This window comes from Chroicocephalus ridibundus, chromosome 5 (assembly GCF_963924245.1).
Source record: "Chroicocephalus ridibundus chromosome 5, bChrRid1.1, whole genome shotgun sequence".
In the NCBI taxonomy this organism is placed as follows: Eukaryota; Metazoa; Chordata; class Aves; order Charadriiformes; family Laridae; genus Chroicocephalus; species Chroicocephalus ridibundus.
This window is the reverse complement of record NC_086288.1, coordinates 27,181,054-27,205,783: the sequence shown is the minus strand read 5'-3', so window position 1 is coordinate 27,205,783 and position 24,730 is coordinate 27,181,054. Positions and strand designations below refer to the sequence as shown.

Sequence of the window (24,730 nt, the reverse complement as noted above, 5' to 3'; positions counted from 1 at the left end):
AAAAGCCTCTTCCAAGCCAAAACCTAACTTACTGACACATGAGTCCAGCAACTGGTAACAGTGGATTTTGAAATTTAAAAAAAAATTCCCCCGCATGTTAATGCTCTTTTTCCTCTATCTGATGAGTCCAGCTTCAAACTGTGTCCTAGAGAGGTGCCAAAAATAAGATACCGTGAGGTACGTGCAGGTACATCACAGCCCACCTGTGCCACCTCCCTCCCTGAGCTCAGCTACTGACTTCAGAGATGGCAGGACTAAGCTTAGTGTTACCGCTGTGCTTAGAAAGAACATTTACATAAAATTCAGCTGATAGCAAAGGTATAATCAAGGTTTTAGTTCATATGGTGCTACGCTGTTTTTTCACTGGCTGTTTTTCCGGCCCATGAATTCCAGCATCATTCGTTTACTCAGAAATAATACTGAATTCTCATGTATGTCAGAATCACAAAATTTACTATGCTTCTTCCACATCAAACTTAATGAAAAGATAGGAGATGGGTTGCAGCTGAACACTAAAAATTGCTGGATGAGAAAATAACAACCAAAAAGTTATCAACAACAACTGGCTAATTTCAGAGGGCAAAAGGGAAGGACTTCACTCAACAAAAAAAGAACAAAATCCCAAGAGAAAAAAGTAAGCATTTTTTTCCTCCAGTCAATAATGCCTATAATAATTCCAGTGGTTTATCTACATTTCTAGACTTTTTATTTGTTCTCCCAGCCATTGGAAATAAAAAATAAAATCAACTTTCGCCCCCCTCTGAACAAGTTGCAGTGAAGTGCAACAGATGACAAGCTGAATGTGCCTCTAGCAGGCAGACAATTCCAATACTGCACCTTTACTTATATAGGAGGAACAACACCCATATATAGATTTTTATATATATATATATATATATCACATATATCTATTAAAAATATAATGCCTACTCATGCATTCAGGTAAAACAAGGGTTGCTTGAGGAGTGCAGCCAGGGCTGGTCAGTGGTGGGAGGCAGGACCTCCCCAGTCCCTCCCTGGGGCTTGCTGGGGAGCGGGCGCTACCTAAGAAGGAACAACCTCCCCTAGTGCCAGTTTTTCCCCATCTCACAGGTGCAAATCCTCAGCAGTTTGTCAAGCTCTGCTTGTTAGAACAAAAGCCTTCAGTCTCCTGACATTTTAAAAGGGTTCAAAGAAACATAACATGAGCTAGTTAAAAACACCACGCGCAGCGTGTGTACACACCCACCCCGCTCTAAGCCAAAATCACAGAAAGCAAAGTTTGTACAGCCTAACAGCTCCTCCTTCCTAACCCCCCCTCTCCTGCAGGACTCCTCCAAAACATTATCGGCACTGTTGCCTCACCTAGTGTGCTTTGAGAGCCCCGTGTGACCCCTCCTCACAGCAGGCGTGCAGACTGTACCCCTCCGTACACCCATGTTGTGCCTGGCACAGAGGCTCCGAGCCGAGCCAGGCACCTCCGGGGGGTACCCAATGTAAACAGACGTAGGAGAGCTCACGCTGCAGTGCTTTTCCCCACCATCTGCCAGAATTTTTGCTCCAGCTAATTTGAAACTCCTCCTCTTGGGAAACCACCCAAAACGTCTTTGTACAGTTCAGGCCATGTCTTAATCACCTGGCCAAACTTCAGCCCTGCAGCTCTTCTCATCTTTCCTGGTTCATCGAAGTTCTTGGCCGCTTTGCCACTGTGGACGCTGCTCTCAGGATTCCTCTCACACACAGCGACCTCCTCCTACTTCAGAGAGCTGCGGAGCGGCAGGCAGCATGCTAATTGCAGACAGTAGCGCCTTCCTACCGCTGACACTAATAAGACCAGCGCGATGCTCAGACAGGGCTCACCAGCGGAGCGCGGGAGCCCGTGCTGAGCTCCCCGCTGCTAGACTGCTTTTGAAATGGCAATGAGATAAGGCTCATCTGCACTGTGCTGCGGCATGGTCGCACCATTTTATCACTCAGTCCGTTCCCAAACATCAGTTCACAGCTGTCTGCCTGCTTTGTGCATGGCACAGACAACATCCCCCTGCAACTGCTTTTATGTCAAATTCAAATGTCAGAGGGCTTAAGCGCACCCGAAGCCCACAACCACCCCATTCAGCTACAGCCCTTGCTTCCCTTTCAGTCCGTGATCAATCTATTTCCCACAGCTCGGGGGCATCAGAGGCAGGGGCTGCTATGGAGAGAAGAAAAAATGACCAAGAAACAAAAGACAAATAACATCATCCAGGTAATGCAGGTAAACCACCACCAGCATTCCGTCTTTTTGCTGGGCAAATTCCACATGTCCCAAATTTCCCCTAACACTGAACAGTCACACAGTGGCATTTTGTATTAAAAAATAACGTAAACTATATCACAATCCTACTGTATAAAATTACAGAAGGTTACAGACTGTGCAGTGAGTAGCGGGCAATGAGGCTTCCTGCATGACAGTTCTGCGATATTTTGACACCGTGCCAAAGCCTGACAGCAGCCCTGGACTATTGCTTTTTAGCAATGCCTCTAGGCTGCTCTTCCTACCACACAATTCATCACTGTCCTACTCTTAGCCTCAGCACGGTCTTAAGGCCAAACGTCAGGTTTTGGGTCAGGGCACGTTTCACACTGCCTTTGTGTCAATGCAGAAGTGATGCCACAAAGCAGCGGGAGAGGAGGCATCAGGCTCTCAGACTAGAAAACACCTAAAGAATTGACAGTGAAAATCCTGTGCCATTGTCATAGAAATATTGCTTTTGAAAAGTCAATAGTGCCCAAATAGGTGATGTTATAATAATTAATAAACTTCTATACTGGGACACAGTGACTCATGAGAGATCTTAAACTAGATGCTGTGCGAACAGGGAGATTTCTATTCAGGGGAATCACACCTATTACGTCATTTGCTTGAACAGACAGAACCCGCGGAACGGTGCTTTTATCTCTTCTTTAGGATGCTTTTCATCTGAACAGATTCCTTTCAGAGAAATAGTATTCTATAAAAATGACTTAACCCTTGCAATACCCTCCTGGCAGCTGTACTGTGCAATCATCCAAAAGAAACTTGCCCCTCAGATGAATTCAGCACAGCCCACTCACAGCATTTACGGGATTGCTCTCTTCATTTGGCATTATAAAATTGTTTTTCTCCCTAGTGTAAGAGTTTCATTTCAGGTCCTGTCAAGGCTAATATGCAAGATAAATACCCTCCTCACTCATGGACTACTGGGAGCCCTCTTAAGCACCTCAAGTTTGCTACATAATACCTCAGGAAACATGACAATCAACATCTTACATGCTAAATTATGTCAGACTTCAGAATGCAAGCAGGATTTTACTTCAGCTACTCTGTTCTTACCCTCCTCTGATACTGAAGTGATCCTCTCTAAATCTGAGATACTTTGACTCACAACGCTAGAAAGAAGAAATCAGTATTTCTTATAGGGATTGCTGTGAGCAGAGCTTTAGCTGAACAAAAGCTGTCACACCAACCTCCTCCATGAGAAGTTAGGTGCCAGGAATTGAGGAGGAGAGAGAGAGAATAAGAACACCACCAGCAACAGACCCATTTTAATAATTTTCTCCCTCAGAATACCTTCCCTAAGAATCACCTTTTTCCCCTTAAAAATGGATATATCTTTAATAACAACTTTATCGGCATTTATTTTTGTTATCACTTTGCCAGTGAAACTCTGGGACAATTTGAATAGTTAATCTTTTTTCCAAACGAACCCATAAGTTTTCATAGTGGCTGACCTGGAATGAGTATGTGCCTTGATAAAGTGCAATGACATTTTGCTGAAATGTAACTACTGTACATTTTTTATTTGGCAAAAAGGTAGAATCTCCCTTCTGGAAATTGCTTACAATTCAGAAATCTACATGCTCCTCAAAATGTCTTGGTTACTCAATTAAGTTCATAATGAAAGGGAAGCCATTCATAGAAATAATCTGTTAAACCCAGAGCAGAAAATTCGTACCTGAGGACACAAACCTACAATGCATGAAAAGATGATGTGAGTTTATCTTGGTTGGACTGTATTCTCTACAGTTTGTGTCAATCTGCAGAGTTTCACTGTCAGTACAGCTACTGCTCTCTCCACTACCCAGCTAGAACAGACTAATTGAGTCTAGTTAACTCTGAATCCTGCCCCCAATGTGTCCAACAAACCTCCAGACAGTTAAGGCAAAGCTTGCTCATTTTCACTATCAGCAACAGGATGTGCTATGAAGACTTGTCAGAGGTGCTGACATCTAAATATGCTTCACAAACTTCTGAGTTTTGACTGCTTCACTGTATTTTCTGAATGTATTATGCCTGCAATTTTCTTCCTCTGAATCACACAGCTCATCTGTGTCAAAGTAAATTTATCACCTATTAATTTCCATTTTTCTGCTCGACAGTTATTCCACACCTTCAGCAGACAAGGGCAATGCAATGGCAGGGCACTAGGTTGCTAATCCAACATCACAGAGGAGGTTACAGCATTTCCCCCCTCTGCAGTGGGCACATTTGGCACTCTTCTGACTCAAAGTTCCTGGCAAAATATAAACCAGATATCTTTTTTCAGTTTTGAGAGAGCTCTTCCCCGAGTTCATGGACTTGAGTGTCCACTTTACCTCTTTCAATTTAAAGAGATGCAGTTTTTCTTGTTCTGCTGTAATCGATGAAGGCTTTTTCCCCAAAAAACATTTCACAGGGAAGTTATACCCTACATAGAAAACATTTCAGAAATGATGAAAAGCTGTCACTTTTGATAATTCCCTTTTCAAGAAAAAACAAAAAAAAACCACCCAAAAGCCAAGCATGAAAAGGAGCAAGGGACAATTCTTAAAGGAAACTAAATCCATGGATCTGAAACAGCAGTGGTACAGCTGGGCTAGAGCTCCACTTCTTGACCATCAACGTCAAAAAAAAAAAAAAAAAAAAATCAGGACGTTTTCTAGCGTGGAGTAACTCTATCTCCCACAGGAAAGCTCTCCATTTGATTAAAACCGCTGCATCCTGTCTCTCAGCCAAATTAAACTCAGTTTTGCTTTAACTGTAATTCTGCTTTACCATGCCTCCTTGTTACAATCAGAACGGGTGTATTTTTCCACGAGAAAGTACTGGCGCAACCGCAAAGGAAATGTACTTATATCATGTCTCCACACTAATGTCCTATTAAAGCAAAAGCTGAATAAATCAGTTGCTTTCATGTTTGGGAAATCAGGTGGTCAGCACCAGCTCTCTCCCACCCCACCATGCCACTTGCCAGGGCGAAGCACAGCTGCTGGCTGAATGCTGCTCTGTCAGCACTGCACTGCAGTCTCTCATTCAGAAAACGTTAATTTAATTAAGAATATTTTAAAAAGGACAAAAGGCAACTAAAAAGCCTGTCAGTCACCGTATAGTTTCCCAGCTTCTGTTCTTTGAATATATGAACTCATCACAGACCTGCCACTGATACAACATGCAGGCTATCACTCCTCTGGACTGTACAATGCCTGCAGCACACAATAAACAACTCTCCACCTCATACATTTATTCAGCTCAGTGGCAGCATCTTCTCATCCCCAAACTACTTTAAAAAGGCAGTTGCTTTTTGAAAGTACCTTATAACATTCTCGGATTACCAAAAAACTGTCCAAGGGACTTCAGACATGGTTCTTTTTAAAAATACACATACAGGATTCCTTCTGTAGCATGAAAATGAAAGAGAGTTAAAACCTTGGACACTTGGTGAATACAAGTAAAATCTTCCTCCCAGAAACCCAGGTTAGCAGGGGTTAGCACTGTTAGACGAAGAGCAGTGCTTTGTCTACACCCTTCATCCCTGAGCCTTGAAGGAAGGCACTCCACGGGGGCCACTGGTGTAGAAGATAACTGTTAGCAGTACCAGCAAACCTGCACGTGAACATCTGAGAGTTGAGAAACGCTCCTCAAGCCAGAGAGGCCAAACATCACACCAGAACCAGGGGTCTGCAAGAAATTCCAGTGTCACTTTTGGAAGCCTCACCTCAGGGAACTCTCCAGGCTACTGCGTATGAGCCCTTCAGGTTGCAGAGTGCCAACAGGGTCTAACAGCAGTGATGCTAGATAAACACACAGGATCTAATGCTGTGACCATTACAATGCCAGATACTGGGTTTGTATTTTTAAGTATTGTAACAAACAGGTACATGTTTAGTTCTGGATCCCCATATAAACAACTGGATGATTTAATTAGCAATATTCTATTTCTCTACATACAAACCACAATACTGATGCAGTACTATGGTAGACAGTCCTCATAGTCTCCCATTGCTGGAGATATTAGGTACAGGTTTGTCCTAGAAAAGAATGATACAATGAGGGCTTTTCAAATATTGGTATTAAATACCTTGAAACCATAATATATTTATCATTTGAACTGCAATAGCATCCAGAAAAAAACAATCACAGGTGGCCTTCACATAAGCATACAGGAAAACATATCTGTCTCCCAAAGGGCATATGCTCTAAAGAGTCATTCAAATCAGGCACACACTGGAAAAACAAACAAAGTTCTAATGAAGTTAATCGAGCAGCCTCAACTCAGTGGCAGAGGCAGGAATAAACTTTCAGTCTCCCCAAACCAGTTTTGTATCCACGTGTTCATGTTGTCTCACTGGTGGTTAAAAGAAATGGCAGTGAGGCATACCAGCCCCAGCTCAACACAGCTTGAGAAATAGGATTCTCACAGCTCACACAAACATCAGTTCATACTGCATGAGGAAGCTTCAAGATTGCTCTTTAATGCCCGGTCTATCGAGTTTCATGCTCAGATAGCTCTGACAAAATTGTAGTATCAAATGACAAACTACCGCATCATCCCATTGACTTGCACTGGAAAACACTTCCTGAAATACAATCAAGAAACACCACAAATGCACGCACCCAGAAGTCACAAAAATAATAATCCCAGGAAACAAAAAAAAGGCGGTAACAATAGCAGAATTCATTGCAGGAGCAGCAGTGTATAAGAACAATGACAGAAAAATCAAGTCCTAACAACGTACAGAAGTAATGTGGAACAAACATGACTGCTATCATTGTATTAAAGAGCAGGAAAGACAGACAAATCAAACAGTGGAGCACGTAGTCAAGTTTCCTCCTACAGTTCAGTATGGAAGCTTCTGCCCAAAACAATGTTATTTGCTACCAGCTTCAGTATCTTACCTCAATGTTCATTCAGGGGCAGATCAGATTCTAACGGTTTTCTATCTAATTGACAATTTTGTACTCACTGTGAATCCTAATAAGAGACACATGGAACGAGACACATCCACAAAAACCCCAGTCTGAACTGCTTCATTTTACTTTTCTCCTTCTGGGTCCAAATCTACATTGCTGTTCTTGGTAAATGCATTTACCAACAGGAGACAGGGACCAGTGAAAAACGCATAATGATCTTTACTGAGCAGGACTATCGGATTTGCTCCACTGTTTCAACAACAGAGTGAGCTACTACTGTAGATGTAATAATTTTTGCAGCTATTCACGATCAAGCTCACCGCATTAATGTCAGAAGATTTCCTGTGCTCAATTTTAACTGTAAAGAAATCATCAGGCTTGATCACAAGATGAGTGAGAATAGCATTTATATCCTCAGAGGTGGTAAAAGGAAAGAGAAGAGAGACAAAAGCTGGCATAAAACAGAATCTGTGTCGCAGGGGAAAACTGGAGACTTGATCCCCCAGGTTTTTGGTTAGCATCCTGCCTTTCAGCTCCAAGCTGAATGCACTGCCACTGGAAGATACTGAAATCTTGCTCAGTAATTGTATACAAATCCCAAAGACAGAAAGGGAAACGGCAGGATGTAAAAGCTGGCCAAAACCAAAACCCCTAGGCATGAAAAAAACAACACAATGCTGCCATCAGTGACACATCTGGTAAACAATATCCGAAATAGCCTATGGTTACAAGAAGGGGGCAAAGAAATTGGAAGAGGGAATCTGCTATATCAAATAAATTGCTTATTTCTCAGGATATCCATATGTCACGAGTGTGTTACGGTACACTTGTCACATTAAATGACTGTCCACAAGACATAAGATTATATCTGATAATCTTTTCTTTCGCATGAAATGTTCTGCACGTCAAGTTTTGAACGTCTTCCGAGAAATCTGAGCTGTTGGCGCACTGAGAGAAAAGTGCACCGCATTCACGCATGACTGTGCCTGAGATTGGACAAAGAGGCCAGACCTACCTGTGGGTCTCTGCAAAGCAAACACCAGCTTCACTAAAGGCAGTAAACACGTGAATACCTCTTAAACAAATAATTACACTAGCGCAATACTGGGAGAACGGATGCATTCCAGACTTGCACTCAGTTGAGAGTTTCTGGATAATAAATTTGTTCAGCAACACTTGACATTAATCCCTTTGTTCTCTGTACATATTAAGTTGCTCCCATACATTTTCTGTGGTTAACAGATAGACTATGGGGACCTGTCTGTTACCTGCAAGTACTCTGAATACTGAAGAAAGAGCACAATTTCTACTTTCTTTTTTTTTTTTTTTTAATGTTAAAGAACCTTCTGTGCTGACAGTATACTCTGAATGCCTACACAAACATTTTATTTCACTTTGCAGGTCTCCAAGGTTTCCCATAGCCCTTCTTCCCCTTCTGAATGGGTCTGAAGTTCAAACTCTTCCCGTAATACCCGACTGTAACTCCCACCTGGACTGCCAATATTCTCCAGCCCTACTGATATCTCAAAAGGTCCACTGAGACCTTGAAGACTCTGGATCTTTTTGGATTAAGCTACAGTAAAATATTCCTTTTAATTAAGCATAATTTTGTGTAATTAATCTGCTCAGAAAGCATTAATTTACCTTGTTATCTCAGATTTCCCCAGAGAAAAACTTTACAGTTCAGATGATCCCCACATCTATCATTATAAATCATCATACCTTAATAAGGCAGCCTGCAAGTACAAAGAGCTTCCCACACACACACATTCTAATCAAAACAGAAATGCTGCCATATACAGCATGCATATGAATTCCAGCCTTCAGCAAAAACAAGTCTTGCCACAAGCCGCTCTGTAGAGCCAATCTGTCAGCATCACTGAGGCGCCCTCCATTCACAGCTCTGGTGTTTCGCATGTGTCAGCAGCCCAGGAAGCATCAGTACCAGCCAAGTCAACCACAACCCAAGTGACTAGGCAGTCTAGTTTCCCAGACTTGCCCCTTTTGGAAAACCGTTCCCTAAAGTCCTATTCTTATCTATTAAAAATCAAGGCTGTCTTCCAGCCAAAGACTGTGCAGGATTTTGCCTGGTGTACTTAGAGATGCACAGCACAGTGTGCGCAGAGACACCCACTTGAGCACCAGGCTTTGTTCATTTGCCTTGGAGGAGGGAAGAAATACTCCACTGTAATAGCAACTTGGGGATTCATTTCATGCAGCATCAACAGTCCTCACCAGCCCTCCCAGTCCTGCTGCTGTGTTGAGAACAATTGTATGAGAGGCAGGACAATTCAGAAATATTTAAAATTGAAAGTAAAAAGACACCTCAGGCCTTAAGCCCATGCTGGGCACCATACACTTGTGCATTTCTAGGTTGCCTCTACCCTGCAATCAAAGCTTGGCACACGCACACCAGACACAGTTACAGGTTTGCACAGTGTCACAAGTAACGTTTCTAACAGCTAATCTGTATGAGCTGTGGACTGGACAGACACCTCCAGACAGATGTGGTTTTTTGGATAAACAAAAATGAACTTTGGTCTGAACTGCTGAACCGCTTCTTTGTTCTTGCCTCTTGACTAATCAGTCACGAGCTCTGAATAACCCTATACCATCTTCCCACAAAATAAGTCTGGTCTATCTTATAGGGCAGAGTGGCATAATGAAACAACTATTCCCTGTAGCAATATGTGCTCAAAAAAAGCATAGGAATTGCTGTCAGTTCATTCAGTATTTACTCTACTAGCTGCCATTTGTACAGGTGAGAGCATCTTTTGGCAGGACTGCATGTGTAAGGCTTGTTGCCTTTAGAGAAGGGCAACAGCCTATCATCCCCAACCACGCTGCTATAACACAGGGACAGCTGCGTTTGGAAACATACAGAAATGGTCTCACACATCGCTACCTAGTTTGGCAAGGACACCAGTGTATCAGAGATCAGCAGGTTCTCATTCTTCAGTTTCTCCAGCAAATGGAGTTCCAGTGTTGAGAGGACAATCCTGAAGAAATGCAAGGAATATGAAGTTCAGATTTTCCCTCTCTCCTTCTCCTGCATGAGGGTTTCAAATGGTCCTTTGATTTCAGAAAATTTACCAGTTACAGTAAATTGTTATGTCATTAAGTATCCACTTAAAAAAAGGTTAAATAATTAGTTATCTACTTGGAATAACAGATAACACAACATACTATGCAGACTTTCTGGTAAGTGAGGCAGAGGGAGTAGGCAGGAAAAGAAAGCCTATGTCCATATATGAGGAGAAAACTGGGAGCATGCAAGATAGGCTGGAGAAGGAACCAGGGTTAGAGGCTGAGCATTTGGTGAATGGGAATTCTTTTCCAAGTCTCAAGATTTTGACTGACTGATTGACAAATCTGGGTAGAACATCTATTATACACAATATCTCTGTCTTCTGCATACTCATTTCTTTTCAGTGACATGAGCTTTTCAAACTTTTAATCATCTTGATGAAAACAACATAATTTCAGCTTCTTTAATTTTTCACTTCTAAAAGCTACAATAAAAAATGGCTTTTTGTCCAAATACTGTCATCTTCTAAATATTCCAAAATGCACTAGGATAATTTACTGCTTGACTGCAAACAAGAACAACCCTATACTGGATGCACCTCTATACGAGAAATCCCACAGTTTCCCAAGCTCCATGGTTATCATTAAAAAAACCCCAGCCACTCAAATAGGTGTTAAAAAAAATAAAAGAAAGAGAGAAAAAACACTTCTGAAATGCATTAAGTACACGTGCACCCATATGCAAAACCTACCTACACTATGATCCTTCAGGAAGTTAATTTATGGTTTTGGAGGATTGTATATGACCAAAGGTTATGAGCCTCTCCTGCAGCAAGACTTTCCTGCCTCTTCTGTGGAGCTCACGCTGAACTAGGCTGGAGGTGGGGGAGGATGATTACTTACTGTTTTGCACTCTAGGTGGGGATTGACAGGCAAGCTTTCAACATCAGCCAAAAAGTAATCAGCAATTACAAATTGTATTGCGTGATGAAGACCATGCTGTGCACATGTGGAGCGTTCTGGCTGCACACCGTCTCCTCGCCAAGAGTTAATGAGATAATTTTTCTCCTTGGAGGCTACACCACTGTTAAATCCAAGAGTAAAGGCAGCCTTTGCACAAGCAGTACCTCCCATAGAGCAGGCCCCTGAAACAAAACATTACCTAATTGTAGGCTGCAACTCAACAACTACAGCGAAGAAAGGCTCCTCCTCTCTCTGACAGGAACTGCTCGCGAGTGGGATGTGTTATTTGAACCTGAGCAGCTCCAGGATCTCTGAGCGTACTCTCAAGGCTGTTTACATCCCTTCAACACGTCTTTGGTGGGTGGCCTTTCTCCATTTTGTTTTTGATTATTTCTACCCCCTCCTCTTTCCCTCAAAGTACCGTCATTATTATTCTGACTGCTATTCCTTAGCCTGATTAATGCTTTCTGGCTATAGGAGGTATTTTTAATTTTAGCTTAATAAAACAAAACAAAAACACAGCAGAGAACCCTCAGGTCTTTGCGTGGATTCAGGCAAAGCTCGATGTTTTGATCATCCCTGCTAATTGTTTCTAGCCAGATCAGAATAAAGTATTTAAGGTATTTAGGCCTACGCCTAACTTAAAGCTAGGAGTCATGACATCATCTTCAACCTGACGGTGCCTCTGACATCTGCATAAGTATCTTGCTGAATCAGTAAAACAGCACAGGAAAACATGCACCTCATGCCTGCTAATATTTGAACTTCTTAAGGTTTCTTATTAAAAAGCACTCCCCTGAAAATGAAATCTGAAATAGGGTCAGCAGAGACTTCAAGAGGATTTTATAGTCAGCTTAAGATTTCACGAGGAAAACAGATGCAGGAGACTTTTTTTTTTTTTAATCAACGAAATGAAATCAGTAAGGATGAATCTCGGCAATGAATGCCCCATTTAGGCTTGTTCTATTGCACAGGCAGAACGGGTGGTCTCCAAAACAGGTTAACAATTAATACTAGTGGGATGGCTCTGCCAGCATTTCCCACTGAAACCATTTACAGGCTGTAAATAAATCCTGACCCTTATGAGGACAAATTTTCCAAGTTCAAGTCCAAATTTTTAAGTGTTTAGCAGCAAGCATGGAGTCCAGATTTTCAGGAACTTTGGTTCCATGTAGACATTTAACAAAGGGTTCATATTTTTTGCAAGTCCTTTGTGTAAGTAACTGGAGACTTCTGAAAATTGGCCATGTGTTACCAGAGGCAGTTTCTATTGCACGAAATAACCTTTACTTAACCTGCTTCATACCTAGTAGCACAGACAGAAGTCTGATACTTTTCTGCACAAAACTGCAAGAGTCCAATGCTGTAATAATCTATCAAGATGTTATACATCATGAACAGGTGAGGCTTTGCAACAGGACAACACAACATTACAGCAAGCGAACAGGTATACAGTGGAGATTACCCTAACCCTTAATGTAGCAGAACAATGGATTAACCCGCAGTTATGCCCACCAACTGGCTGGGGCAAGCATTCAGTCCTTTTCATCTGCTCCCTACATCAGTAATGACAGCCAGCTATGCCAAAATTTACAATAAGGTGAAGTCCTCCATGCACCTCAAGCAAGTATAGGCTTAAGCCTAGCTCAGTATAAGAGCCCAGGAATCATTACTTTCTGATCCCTGGGTCAGTCTGCTTGACTCAAGTTTTAGATGTGAATTTACACAGAGAATAAAACACACCTTGAACTTCCTCACATCGTGTCAAAACTCCCAGACCCTCCCTGCCCAGCTTCCCATTCAAATTGGTGACCCATCCACTGCTGCACTTCTGTCTAAGTTGCTTGCTATGGATGACCAACCACCTTTGAAAACTGTGTAGGATATAATGCTTAGGGGCTTCTACAGCGTAACTTTATTCTCACAATACATGTTTGCCTGTGCTAAAAATCAAAACCCTGAAAACACCAAGCCAAAATCTGAGAAAAATTGCCGGGCATGTTCTTTTGTGATTTGTAACTCTGAACTATTAAATGCTTTTATTGCTTCAACTACAGTAGTAGTCGAAGGTCTGAGAAAGAAACTAGGGTCCTGCATGCTAGGGGCAAAGGGTCAGGGAGGGTACACACTAACAGCATTATTTGTAGACAAGAGCTTCTTAGCAGTCTGTCATCCCCCCATCATGGTTCTGCAGTGATCTTTCTAAGCTCCTGACTGAAGTTAACAATAGTTCTGAAAAGTTCAGAAACTCTTACCTTTTACAGCATGTTTAACAACAGATGTAAGCTCCAGTTCCCACGTTTAGTCTAGGTTCCATCATCAGTTCCTTATAAACACTTAAAATAAACAAACAAACCAACCAACAAACTATTAAACAGCTACAATGTCAGGAACTAACACCTCTTCCCATTTTCTTAGACTGACCTCATCTCATCCCCTTGACTGTGTGCATGCGTATAATATTATTTATACAGAAAGCGAGAGATAACATGCGCTGCACTACGTGTACCAGCTAAAGATTTCTCAGTGCTCTTGGCAAATTTAATCCTGTCACCCTGGAGGATGAAAAGCCTGGTTGGTGGCCACTTGTCATGGATATTGGAGAAGGGTTGGAGCTGCAATGGAATCTGACTTCAGAAAGGCTCTAGGAGAGCCAGATCTGCCCTACCTGCTTCCTCAGGGGACCAGGGAGACCCAGTGCTGCTTCTAGGAAGACCTCTCCATCCCTGGGAGAAAGTGGTCCTGGGTTTCCAAGACTGGCAGAAGGGACATGGTGAGTTTTCCTGGACCATTGCTTCTCCTTCTGCACTTTGGCATGCGTTCTCCCTGCTTGGACACACACACAGGCAGGGTATACTAACGAGAAGTACTCAGTTTACATACCTATTTGTATTTGCACAAGACCCAAAGGCAAAACACTTTTAGTGCTCTGTAACAAACAAAATTTCCATTTGCCAAACCACCAATGTTCTGTTTTGTATCATGGCATCACAGTGACCAGTCTGTCACAGCCAGAGTACGGTATTTATTCAGCCTTAAGTACTTCAAATTCTCAGCAAGTTTGCTGACCCCATGAGGTCTGTCCTAATTCAAGCTTAACAGGATTCATCCAGTCCTGGATTCACATGGACGGGTATCACAGAGAAGGGACAAGACGAAATGAGAAGAAGCTTGAATAAAATGGAAAGTGAAGGAAGGCTGAAGTTCCTTTTTTCTTTTAGCATTCACCAGATGACCACCAGAAACACAGGATATCTTCAAGTTCAGTGTAATAAATTCCTAATACTCATATGTTTAGATTACTTGCTACTGTGACCATTTATTGCACAACTTTTCTGTGCAGCACACATGGTAGGGCTGCTTGCCTTTTTTCACAGCCTGTTTTTTTTCCCCCACTACTTCACAAAAAACTCAACCAACCAACCAACCAAAACAGAAAGAAAAAAGCAGCCACCTTGTCTTTGCCACAATGGGAGGTGACAGTTCACACCACTGCCTCAGGATGTGATAACCCAATAACCCAAGAGCAGCCCCAGCATGAGGGACGTTGGTGCTCCCGTAACAAGAAGTGAGCAAGAGGCACCAGTATGAAGCACAGCCCTAGGTGTCAGTTATTCTACCTTGCCAGGAAAGAGTAATTAGAGAATAACTCCCTGTTGCCTTCAACTGTCTCCTGCCACCCCCACTGGTTCTCATCCATCAACATGAAGACTTCTCTTGGTGATTCTTTTATGAGAGGGCTGCCTTTCCAAGTGATGCACTGAGAGAAATTTTCCACTCCTCCCTCCCTCCCCCTTCGCACAGCAGCAATCTCATTTCATTACAAGCCCAGGATCGTAACGCCAGTGGCTTCAGGCATCTGCTAATAAGGAACAAGCAGTTTCCAGGAACAGGAGACACAATGAGTGCATTAAAAAACTCTTCCGAGAAAGAAAATCCATCACATGTTTCCGATAGGGAAGGTGAGCAAAAGCTAAGGCCCTGTGAAAAGTTGAATGAAATCCCGGAGGGAGGGCCTGCAAAGTACACTGTAAAAGCACTATCAGGCAGGATGAAAGAGAGCAAAGAAGCCTGGGCAAATACTGGTTTACGTAGAGGACATTAAGAAGAAACATAGGGCAAATATATATTTGCACATATAGTACCAAGAGGCACAAAGCATTTCAAAAAGAGTGAGAGTATTTGGAACGACTGAGCTCAGATACATTGCAACAGCACTGGGTTCTAACTCTGCCCATTTTGCTGGTTTCTTCTTCAAAAGTAATTGCAAAATTTCTCTGCATGAAATGGCAAGAGGATTTACCTTTTTGGGTAAAGCACTCAGATTCATGTCTATGTGCATGCGCCACATGTCTATACAAATATTGCAAAGGAGGGATTTTCATTATTCCAATTCCTTTGAGCTATTCTAGTTAGGTTCAGAGGATCCTGCAAAAAGAGCTGGAAGTTTTTAACAGCCTTGTCAGTTTAAAGCAAGCTGTTTGCTAACTACATTGTTATACCTATATTTTATATAGGTATATATTATAGCATATAGTTATATGCTTAACTAAACTTTCCACTTTCATTCCCTTGTTGTAAACCAGGCATCTTTCCAGACCTGAGGTAGGAGTATTCCAGTTGCTGGAAGAGCTGCCAGAGAGCTCTGAACTGGTTCTACGCTGCGGACATGTAACACACAGGACAGCCTATGTTGAGGACATCATCTTGATGGACATCATCACACATCTGATATCACCTATTTCTCTGAGGCTGGAGAAACATCATTGCTTGAAGAAACAGCTTTACTTGAAACAAAGATTTAAAGTCAGACATATCAGCTCATTCAAATTTTAAAGGGTTTGAGAAAATTTGCATTTAGGGTAGGAACTGAACTGAGACAAATCAAATTAATTGACATAACGGCAAGAAAGTCAACCCTTTTGTGGAAGCTGAATGTTGTGCGCTCACTAAAAGTATGTTTCTGAAACTCCAGGTTTGTACGATACTTTTAAAGTAATAATTATAATTACACAGCAGAAGATACACTGTGCCACTCTTGTGCTCACTGGTGCCAGAACTACACACTAAGCTCCCAAACAAGATAAAGTTCTCTCTATGGAAGTGATTGAAAAAAAACTACAGCTCCGACTTGTTTTGAGTCAGCTTGCTGTAAGAGTGCCAAGTGAGAGAAGATTAAGGGTAAAATCCTGTCTTTCAACAGCTGTTAGAACATGTCAGGAATACCCAGAGGATGAATGTATTCAATTTGTGTAAGAACACTGACAGTCTAAAAAGATGAAAAATTGAGTAATAACAGTATCACATGCTAATTTATCTAAAAAGATGACTACTAGCAAAGGCTAAATATCACATGATGGACTCCATGACATTTAGTTCCAAAATTCTAGTCTACATTTATCTCTGTTAATACAATTGATTTGTTCCTTATTGAGTTCTTTTAGTAGAGATCTGAAGTGGAGAAAAGGTGGATGGGATAGGAACAGAGATCCATCCAGAAAGTCTGACGCTTCCTAGCTTGTGGTATTTTAGTGTAGCATATAAACGCGTCACTGACATTAGACCCCTCCTGCTACCCCTTCATGCAGGCCTCAATGCCTATGTTTCCCCATTGAGAAGCTGTGAGAAAACTGTTAGCAAAAAAAATTTGGTGTTTTACTACTGCTGAGGCAGGCAGAGTTGATATGCCTTAACAAGCCATAGCAGGACCCAAAAGTGTAACACAAACTGATCTACTTCTTCACTTCTACATATAACTTCTGTGCATACAACACGAAGTCACTTGAATTGCTAAAAGAGAAAAAAGAACTGAAAATAAAAAGTAAAAACATTTCTTATGCCTGACCTCTGCTTTATAAGGAAGGCTAAGATTTCATCTTGATCAACATCAATCTTGATCATAATCAAGTTAAAAAAAAATAATCTAAGTATTGTAGTCATTGAAAATACATCATATTTTATTATGGCCTAACTGCACAAGAGTGATTGTTATGCACTGTTAACAGGATTGCTAGATGTAGCTAACCAAAATTGATAACAAGATTTGTAATACAAAGGCTTCTTCATTACTAATACTATATTCTTGATAAATTATTTGTAGGAATGCTGAAATTCATTCATTAGTAGTACTTACTACTGAAATGATCGTTTACAAAATTAGTGATGGAGAACTCATGTTGTCACTTTGCCTTCCCAAGGAAACAGCTTGCTCCTAGGAAAGAAGAATTTAGTGTCTGCATTGTCCTCATACTCACACATTTTAAGTGATCACAGTACTCGCTATATTTCTTTTTCCTACTCCAAGTAAAATTAGGAAGTGTTATTAGCCTCATTTTAGTGAAGGGAACTGAGTGACCAAGATTTTGCAAGGCATATCAAAAGTTTGTAGCAAGGCAGGAAATAATAGCCCAATAACTCAAGCCAAATCTCTTAAAACCCCACAATTATTCCATGTACCTGTTCTGTACTCACAGGACTTTTATTCCTTTGGCCAGCTCAGCTGGCAAGAGCTGATACCATCAGATGCTCTGACTCTCTAAAATGACATAATGCCAGATAACCCTAGACAGACAAAGAAAAGACAAATTTAATATGGCTTCAGTTAGGAAATACTAATTAAGAGAGTGATCTACGAGTTTTCTCTGGATTGTTCCCATTGAATATAACGATTACCACATCAATCTCTGAGTTACTCTACTCTCTATTCTTTCACACAGATTATTGTGTCTGGAAACCTGGTTTCTACGCATTATAGAATACAGCTCCTAAAGCACATAAGGACTTATTACCGGAGAAGTAAAATATGTGATTTATAAGACTGCATGCACTGGAGTCTCTCTACCTTTATGTGCAAGACCACTACCAGAGGTTAATCTGAACATGGATTTACATTATGCTTAAATACATTTTGGGAAAAAGCTTTACAAGAAATACTTATAAATTGATTCAGTGGTAATAATACTCTACTGATCCTGCTTTTTGGGCCAGATTCTTTAAACTCTGCTGAACACTGGTTTATGAAATGCTGATAGAGTAAGACAGCCACACTGCAATATTGAACTATGTAGCGTGAGTACATAGTAGCGTGAGATGAATTTGTCAACATAAATTAATGGAATACAGACTCCGTTGTCACAGAACACAAACTGTTGTCCAAGAGGTATTTTGGTGTTACTATTTAAAAGGCACCACCAGCAGCAAACTTCAAGCCTCATGGTTACTTGCAAGGCAAATGAAACACTATTTCCAAAACAGAATGCAGTTTCTGGCATCTGCTCTCTACTGAGGCTGGAATTCTAAAAGAATGACAATACTGGCATTATATCTTGGGATTCAAAGAAAAAGGAAAATCTGTAGTTTTGCTAGTCAAATATACAAATTTCATGTTAGCTCAGCCAGCATGGATCAAGTTTCACTACTTGCCCTGGAAACAAACACTCTTTCGGGAGAAATAATAATTCTTTCAGTCAATCTTTGCAAGTTGGGCCCAGGAGAAGGAATTAAAAATAGCAAAATAAGACTGATGGCAGTAGTTAAGTTTCTAACATAACACTGGGAGAGGCCAGTCTGACTCATCAGCAAAGAAAAGATAACTGGAAATGGGAGATTAAAAGGCCACACTCATTCCCACACGATTCCCAGACCTCCTAGTAACTCAATATGAACACTGTGAAAGCTAACTAAAGATATAGCTAGTTTTTATATTAACTAAAGAAGCTTGAAAAGCTACCAAAACTGCAGATGTAAATTAAATCTCCAGAAGGGATATTCTAGATGACATTCACGCCTTGAAAATAGGAACAGCAAGTATGTCTCAGGCCACAAAACTAACAGGCTCTCACAGTACCTCTCTGAATAATAACATGAGTGATGCAGGTGCTGAAGAGCTCATTTGATTCGGGTATTTTTTGTTGAGTTGTGTGCAATGCAGCTCTGAAGTCCAGCTAAGAGATACTCCAACAAGCATCTCCCTTAGCTGGACAGAGCAGCAAGGGAAGCCTACCTACTGATATCCAGAAGGTCTCAAAAATAACATTGCACCACTGTATTATGCCTACACAGATTACATCACACAAAGGCATAGACGGCAACAAACTGAAGCGTAGTGTCTTGTCAGTTAGCTTAATAATAGATTAAAGCCTGAAAAAAGAATCAAAGAAAGGATGGTATTGAAATTTAACCCCTTGCCCACTCTGACAAATTACTTAGCCCTTCACACTTCTAGAGATTATTCAGTAGATCAGAAAAATAAATCACTGAAGTGAAAGAATATATACCTGTCTCTGTTGAGCTGCTACGGTTACTGTTTCTACTTCAGAAATATCAGAGAGACTGCCTATCAAATATCCTGGACTACCAGTGGGGAGAACACAGGTCTGAAGGGAAAACTCATTCTAAATGAAAAAAGTAACAAACCGGAAGTACCTGAAATGAACCACATTAATGAAAACTAAAGTGAAGTAAATACTGCAACACCCCTCCTTTCTGCTACATAAGGTGAGTTGTTTCCATCCTGAACCAGGAAGGTATTATGGTTGCAGATGACCCAGACTTAGAGAAACCAGGATGACAAAGGGAGACAAGATGGGTCCAGGAAGGAAGCTTCATAGGATAAGGACAAATAGTCTTAGTCCTTGCTCAAAAAAGTAGACCAAATAGCACAAATATCTACTTATTAAAAAAAAAATAAATTCCAAAAACAACCAAGAAACTTAGATGCAAAGTATAATAAAAATCTCAGAGGACTATGTCTGGTCTAAAGAAGGACACGAGTTTAACAGCAAATGTTTCTTAGTCTGCAATGATCAGTAGGCATGAGACTGCCAAAAGAGGGTTTAACACCTTTGCTCTATTCTCCTTCAATGCCCACCTGGGTGCCCTGTGGGGAATCTGGCCATCCTGATAGGAAGCTATAGGCACAGGTGGCTGAGGCAGATTCAGGATGTTTTTAAAACGGTAGGAAAAAACAGACTGGGAGAGGCTGCATTTTCCAGGCCAAACAGTTGGAAATATTTAGTTGGTACATTTGTCTGCAAGCAGTAGAAGACATCAGCATGGAAGATGAAGAATTTTTTCTGCTACTAGATCTTTATAGTATCCAGTTGCAGTCTAAAGCAGAGAATGACCATGGTACAGCTGGACAAACCATGGTGCTAGAAATGTATATGTTTGGAAAACCTGGCCTACAGAAATCTTTCAAGAAAGAGCTCTATTAAATCTGACAACCACTTGCCCCACTACAGCAGTGCCAAAATTGGTGGGGTAACAGAGCAAATATATCTTGATGCTCTCAAGCTGGGCAAACACTGCAGAAACTAGATAAAATTCTCTAATGAGAAATGACCACAGAATGCAAGGATTTTCTTTGTCTATGGAAAAAGAGATCAGAAGCCAATTTTGTGACTGAGTGCTTGTCCTACATAACTGAATTAAAATAAGCAGGCATAGTATGCCTGTTTATAGGTACAGCCTTTAAAATGCTGACTAAAGTAGTAAGTGCAGGTATATCAGGAACTGGCAGCCATATCCAGCTGTTAACTACAGAACTTTGCAGGTAGTTCTATTTACATGAGAAAAAAATTCAATACTGTTAGAAGTTCTTGACATTTCCTGCTTTTAGATACATCCTCTCTCACAACTTCTCCTGGAAAATACACGTATGCATTACTTTATAATTTAAACTTTTACTTAATGGCAGTTTTTAAAGTCCTCTGTCAAAAATATATCCATGTGCAAATGGAATATATAGGCTTTGGATCTTACTCACCTAGACTGAAAGTGAAGACTGAACTGCATTTAAACACTAAACCCAGTTGTATTAGTCAAAAAGGAATTGATGCACCTGCTAAATATTAGGTATTTTTCACTTGAAAGATAACTTGACTTCTTTAAGAATTAAAATACCTGTAAGAGATACAGAATACTTCCTACTACAGGAATGAGTGGCTGGATACACATTAAAACCTGTTTTCTCAAAGGCATTTTATTCTTTGTGCTTACAGTCCTTTTCTGAATACCTATATAAAGGAGATGCAAATATCAAGCTAGGATTAAATACATAACATCACCTGAACTGCTGTACTGGATATAGCCCAATATCCACTTATGAAGGGCAAACGCTTGAAAAGGGAGTGCAAGAAATATGGTGGTCTTTCTCAGGTGCATTCTTCCAACCTCTCTTAACTATAGATCAGAAAAGCCCCGAGTTGAATATGTTTCTCAACCATTGTGGTTAATAGTCAGCCAGAGATAGAGCTATTCCACAAAGCTGTTTAATCCTTCTTTATAAGTATTTTTCTCAACTGTTGGCCTCTTCTGGTGACCAATTCCACATTTAAGAATGTGCTCTCAGCAAAAGGTGGGACGTTTTATTTTGGTTGCCTCTTTTTCCAAACTGAAGAATTTCAGTCAACGTAACTAAAATCACCTTATTCTGACTCTGTTTTGTATCCATTGTAATGCTGTGTATCTTTTTTGTACTATAAAGCATCTGTGTGGTGTTCAGAATGTACCATATGGGTTAATTCTCTGATGGCATAACTTGTTTTGCTCATTTCCTTCCATACAATCACCAATATCCTGTGTGGCTTTCTGGCTGCTGTTAGGCATTTGCAATGTCATCTTATCTGTCAATGAATTCACTGTTGAACATGGTTAAAACTGTTCTCCAGGGCCCCAGGCATACCCTTTCATAGTGAATCTCTCTGACACTGAGTATCATGGTCTTTCTTATTCTCCATGCAGCCTCGCAAAACTTTGATCACGGTGGATGCTTTTGTAGCATCAGGAAGCGTGTTATTTAGCTGCTCTTCTCCGTTTCCAGGTCATTTCTGAAGTCAGCTGAGCACCATGGGCCTCACCAGAGATTGTTGTAGAAATCCTGTGTTGACAGAGGAACATGATGATCTGTCCCTACATTTCATTTCTGATCCCTTACTTGGTGACTCTACCAGGCATCTTGAATTTTTAAAGTCAAAAACTTCTTGAAAGCGTCAGTATATTATGCTGACCTTAGAGCCAAGAAAGCCCATATATATATATCAGCATGTTGTAAGTCCACAGGATTTTTTTTAGACAAATCACTGACAAGCTGAGACAAAGGGAGCTAAAAGGTGCCTCTCTTCCTCCATATTCTTTTCACCCACCATACTTTTCCAATAGGGTTCTCAAAACCACAGCTGTGGCAAGACTAAACCTCCCTGGAGACAGCACATAGTGCTACAGACCAGCTTCTGAAGACTCAGGGTAAAATCTTCAGGTAATCGCACAGGCAAAACCAAAGCATTCCTCTTTCAATGCCTTCTGCAAGGTCTCATCTTCCATGGCTGCAGTTCAAAAAACACCTTCCAAACCAAAAAAAACCCCAAAGTCACCACCACCACTAAAATAAAAATCAAACCAAACAACAACAACAAAAAAAACAGCACAAAAAAGTGATTGTTTTGGCTGTGATTTATAGTGACTGTTCACAGCCTTCTCACTGATTTGGCTGTGATTTATAGAGACTGTTCACAGCCTTCTCACTGATTTGGCTGTGATTTATAGAGACTGTTCACAGCCTTCTCACTGAGCCCTTCTCTCCTCTCACAAGTGTCTCAATTTCAGAAATCTCTCGCAACAGAAGTAAAATGAAATAAAGTTGGCTGCTGCAACTTTCTGTTTACCAAACTAAAAACTCTTCATGATATAAAATCCTCAATTACGGCGTATGATAACCATATCCAGAGCAAATCCTCGTTACCCTAACAGTGAGGTTGTATTGTGTTAACGGCTGTGTCCCAGACAACACTCCAATAAAGAACGTAGTGCCAACTTCACAATTCAAGCTAATATCCGACTGTAACAAGGTGAAGAGATCTTTGGTGTCATTTTGTTCATTTTACAAAATACATTTTAATCCCTGCACTTCAGTGATTATTAAGCCTCATGTCACACCAGTGTTTTCTAAGCTTTAAAAATGCAGAAAGAGAAACATGAAAGTTTCTTGTCTCCTGTCTAAAATAAATTCTTCCAAATTCCCATTTAATTTCAGAGCCATACTGTCAGTCTTACATTATCACAACTGGTTTTCCTGGATTAAAGGTACTACTTCCAAGTAGCATTCTTGAAGACAGATTCTTTTCTTTTCTTTTCCTAGCCTTCCCCCCCACCCCCCATTGTTTTTAGAATAAAGAACCTGACATGCCAGCAAAGCTAACCTGGGATTTTGAGGGAGAGAAATGAAGTTTTGTGGTTTTTTTTTCCCCACATCTCCTGAAACGTGGTATTTGTCTGAATCAAATTTATTTTTAGCTTCTCAGCAACAGAGACATGGCAATTTCTCTTTCTATAGGTACTTTCAATACTTTTGGCTTCTTATTGCAAAGTAATTTCCACATCTCTAGTGCAGAGTCACCTTATGCCCTTTGTGGAAGCCTGCTTTCACTCATCTATAGCACTTGCATCTAGTTTAGTTTAGAAACAGGTTTGCTGTCTCAGCCTGTCAGTTTTAAAGTTCATGTTTAAGAAATAGGACTTACAAAAAAATAAAATTGACGGCATTAACTGAAAGAGTAGAGAAGAGAACCAAAGAGAACTTTGCACTTCCAATTCATACCCAACAGTGGTTCCTCTAGAATGCTTTCAGATGAAAATTAAAGTTGCATTGACTCTTTTTAAGGCATGAGCTTCTAAAGTGGAAAAGCACTATTATTTGCAGAATAACTGATCTATGGTCATAAGACACAGTATTGTCAAAAGCCTATGTTTCTGGTAAATGCAATTGTTTCAGGAATTGTTGCATTTGCTGTGTTTATGGAAATAGAATGTTAAATTCTCCACAAAAGAGTAGGCCTTCTCCACCTCTGCAGGATATGATACAGTTTGGGTCGCCTCAGCAGCAGCTCTTACAGTGAACTCTAATCTGGGACACATCTTTATTTCCAAGCCAGATGAAAAAAATGCTTTCTCGAAAAGAAAGCAGGTCACAAGATTACAGCAATTACTCTTCAAAATAATAGAGAACACACTTTTTCACAGGATACACACAGGATACAGTTTCAGCTTGTTATTTTCAATATTCACAGTAAAATACTTCTGAAAAATAATCTATTTGAGTGCAGCTTAGAGCCATCAAGTGCCAGTTTATTTTGTTCTGCAGAAATATTTATAATATACCAAATGCCAGCTGAGTTGTTCTTCTTGTGTTCAGACTTGTTCAACCAGTTGTGCACTACATCAATGCTGAAAGAGGTTTCTTGGAAAGCTTGAATCTTCACAGTTTTCATCTGTTCCAACTGAAGCTTTAAATCAAAGAATAAATGCAAAGCTCACGTGCTCTACATCTGCAGGATAAGACACTGATCATCAGGATAGCTTGTATAGTGAAGATGCCATAATGCCCATTGGTTTTGGGATATCCATGTTGTATGGTAAGACTTCCCTATTCAGATACATTGTCCTGAATGTTTACAGTCACTTAAATTTGTGGAGAAGGAACAGTGAGGAGACCAGTTGGCTTGATCTTGTTAATCCCTCCATCTAGGATGCAGACCCTTGGGTACTTGTTTTTCACTAGATGAGCTGCAAACTGAA

At 40.7% G+C, this 24,730-nt stretch overlaps 1 protein-coding gene across 2 annotated transcripts in view; it reads right to left on the bottom strand.

Annotated features, from left to right (window-relative positions):
• The window catches only part of TBCK (TBC1 domain containing kinase), a 144,608-nt gene that overhangs the window by 12,234 nt on the left and 107,644 nt on the right, over positions 1-24,730 (bottom strand). The window contains exon 27 of one of the 2 annotated variants that reach the window (XM_063336867.1): positions 21,226-24,725. In XM_063336867.1, the coding sequence (XP_063192937.1) occupies positions 24,615-24,725 (111 nt within the window). In that variant the 3' untranslated portion in view covers positions 21,226-24,614. Of the gene's footprint in view, positions 1-21,022; positions 24,726-24,730 lie in introns of those variants that run through there. The other variant, XM_063336865.1, reaches the window with a different exon arrangement.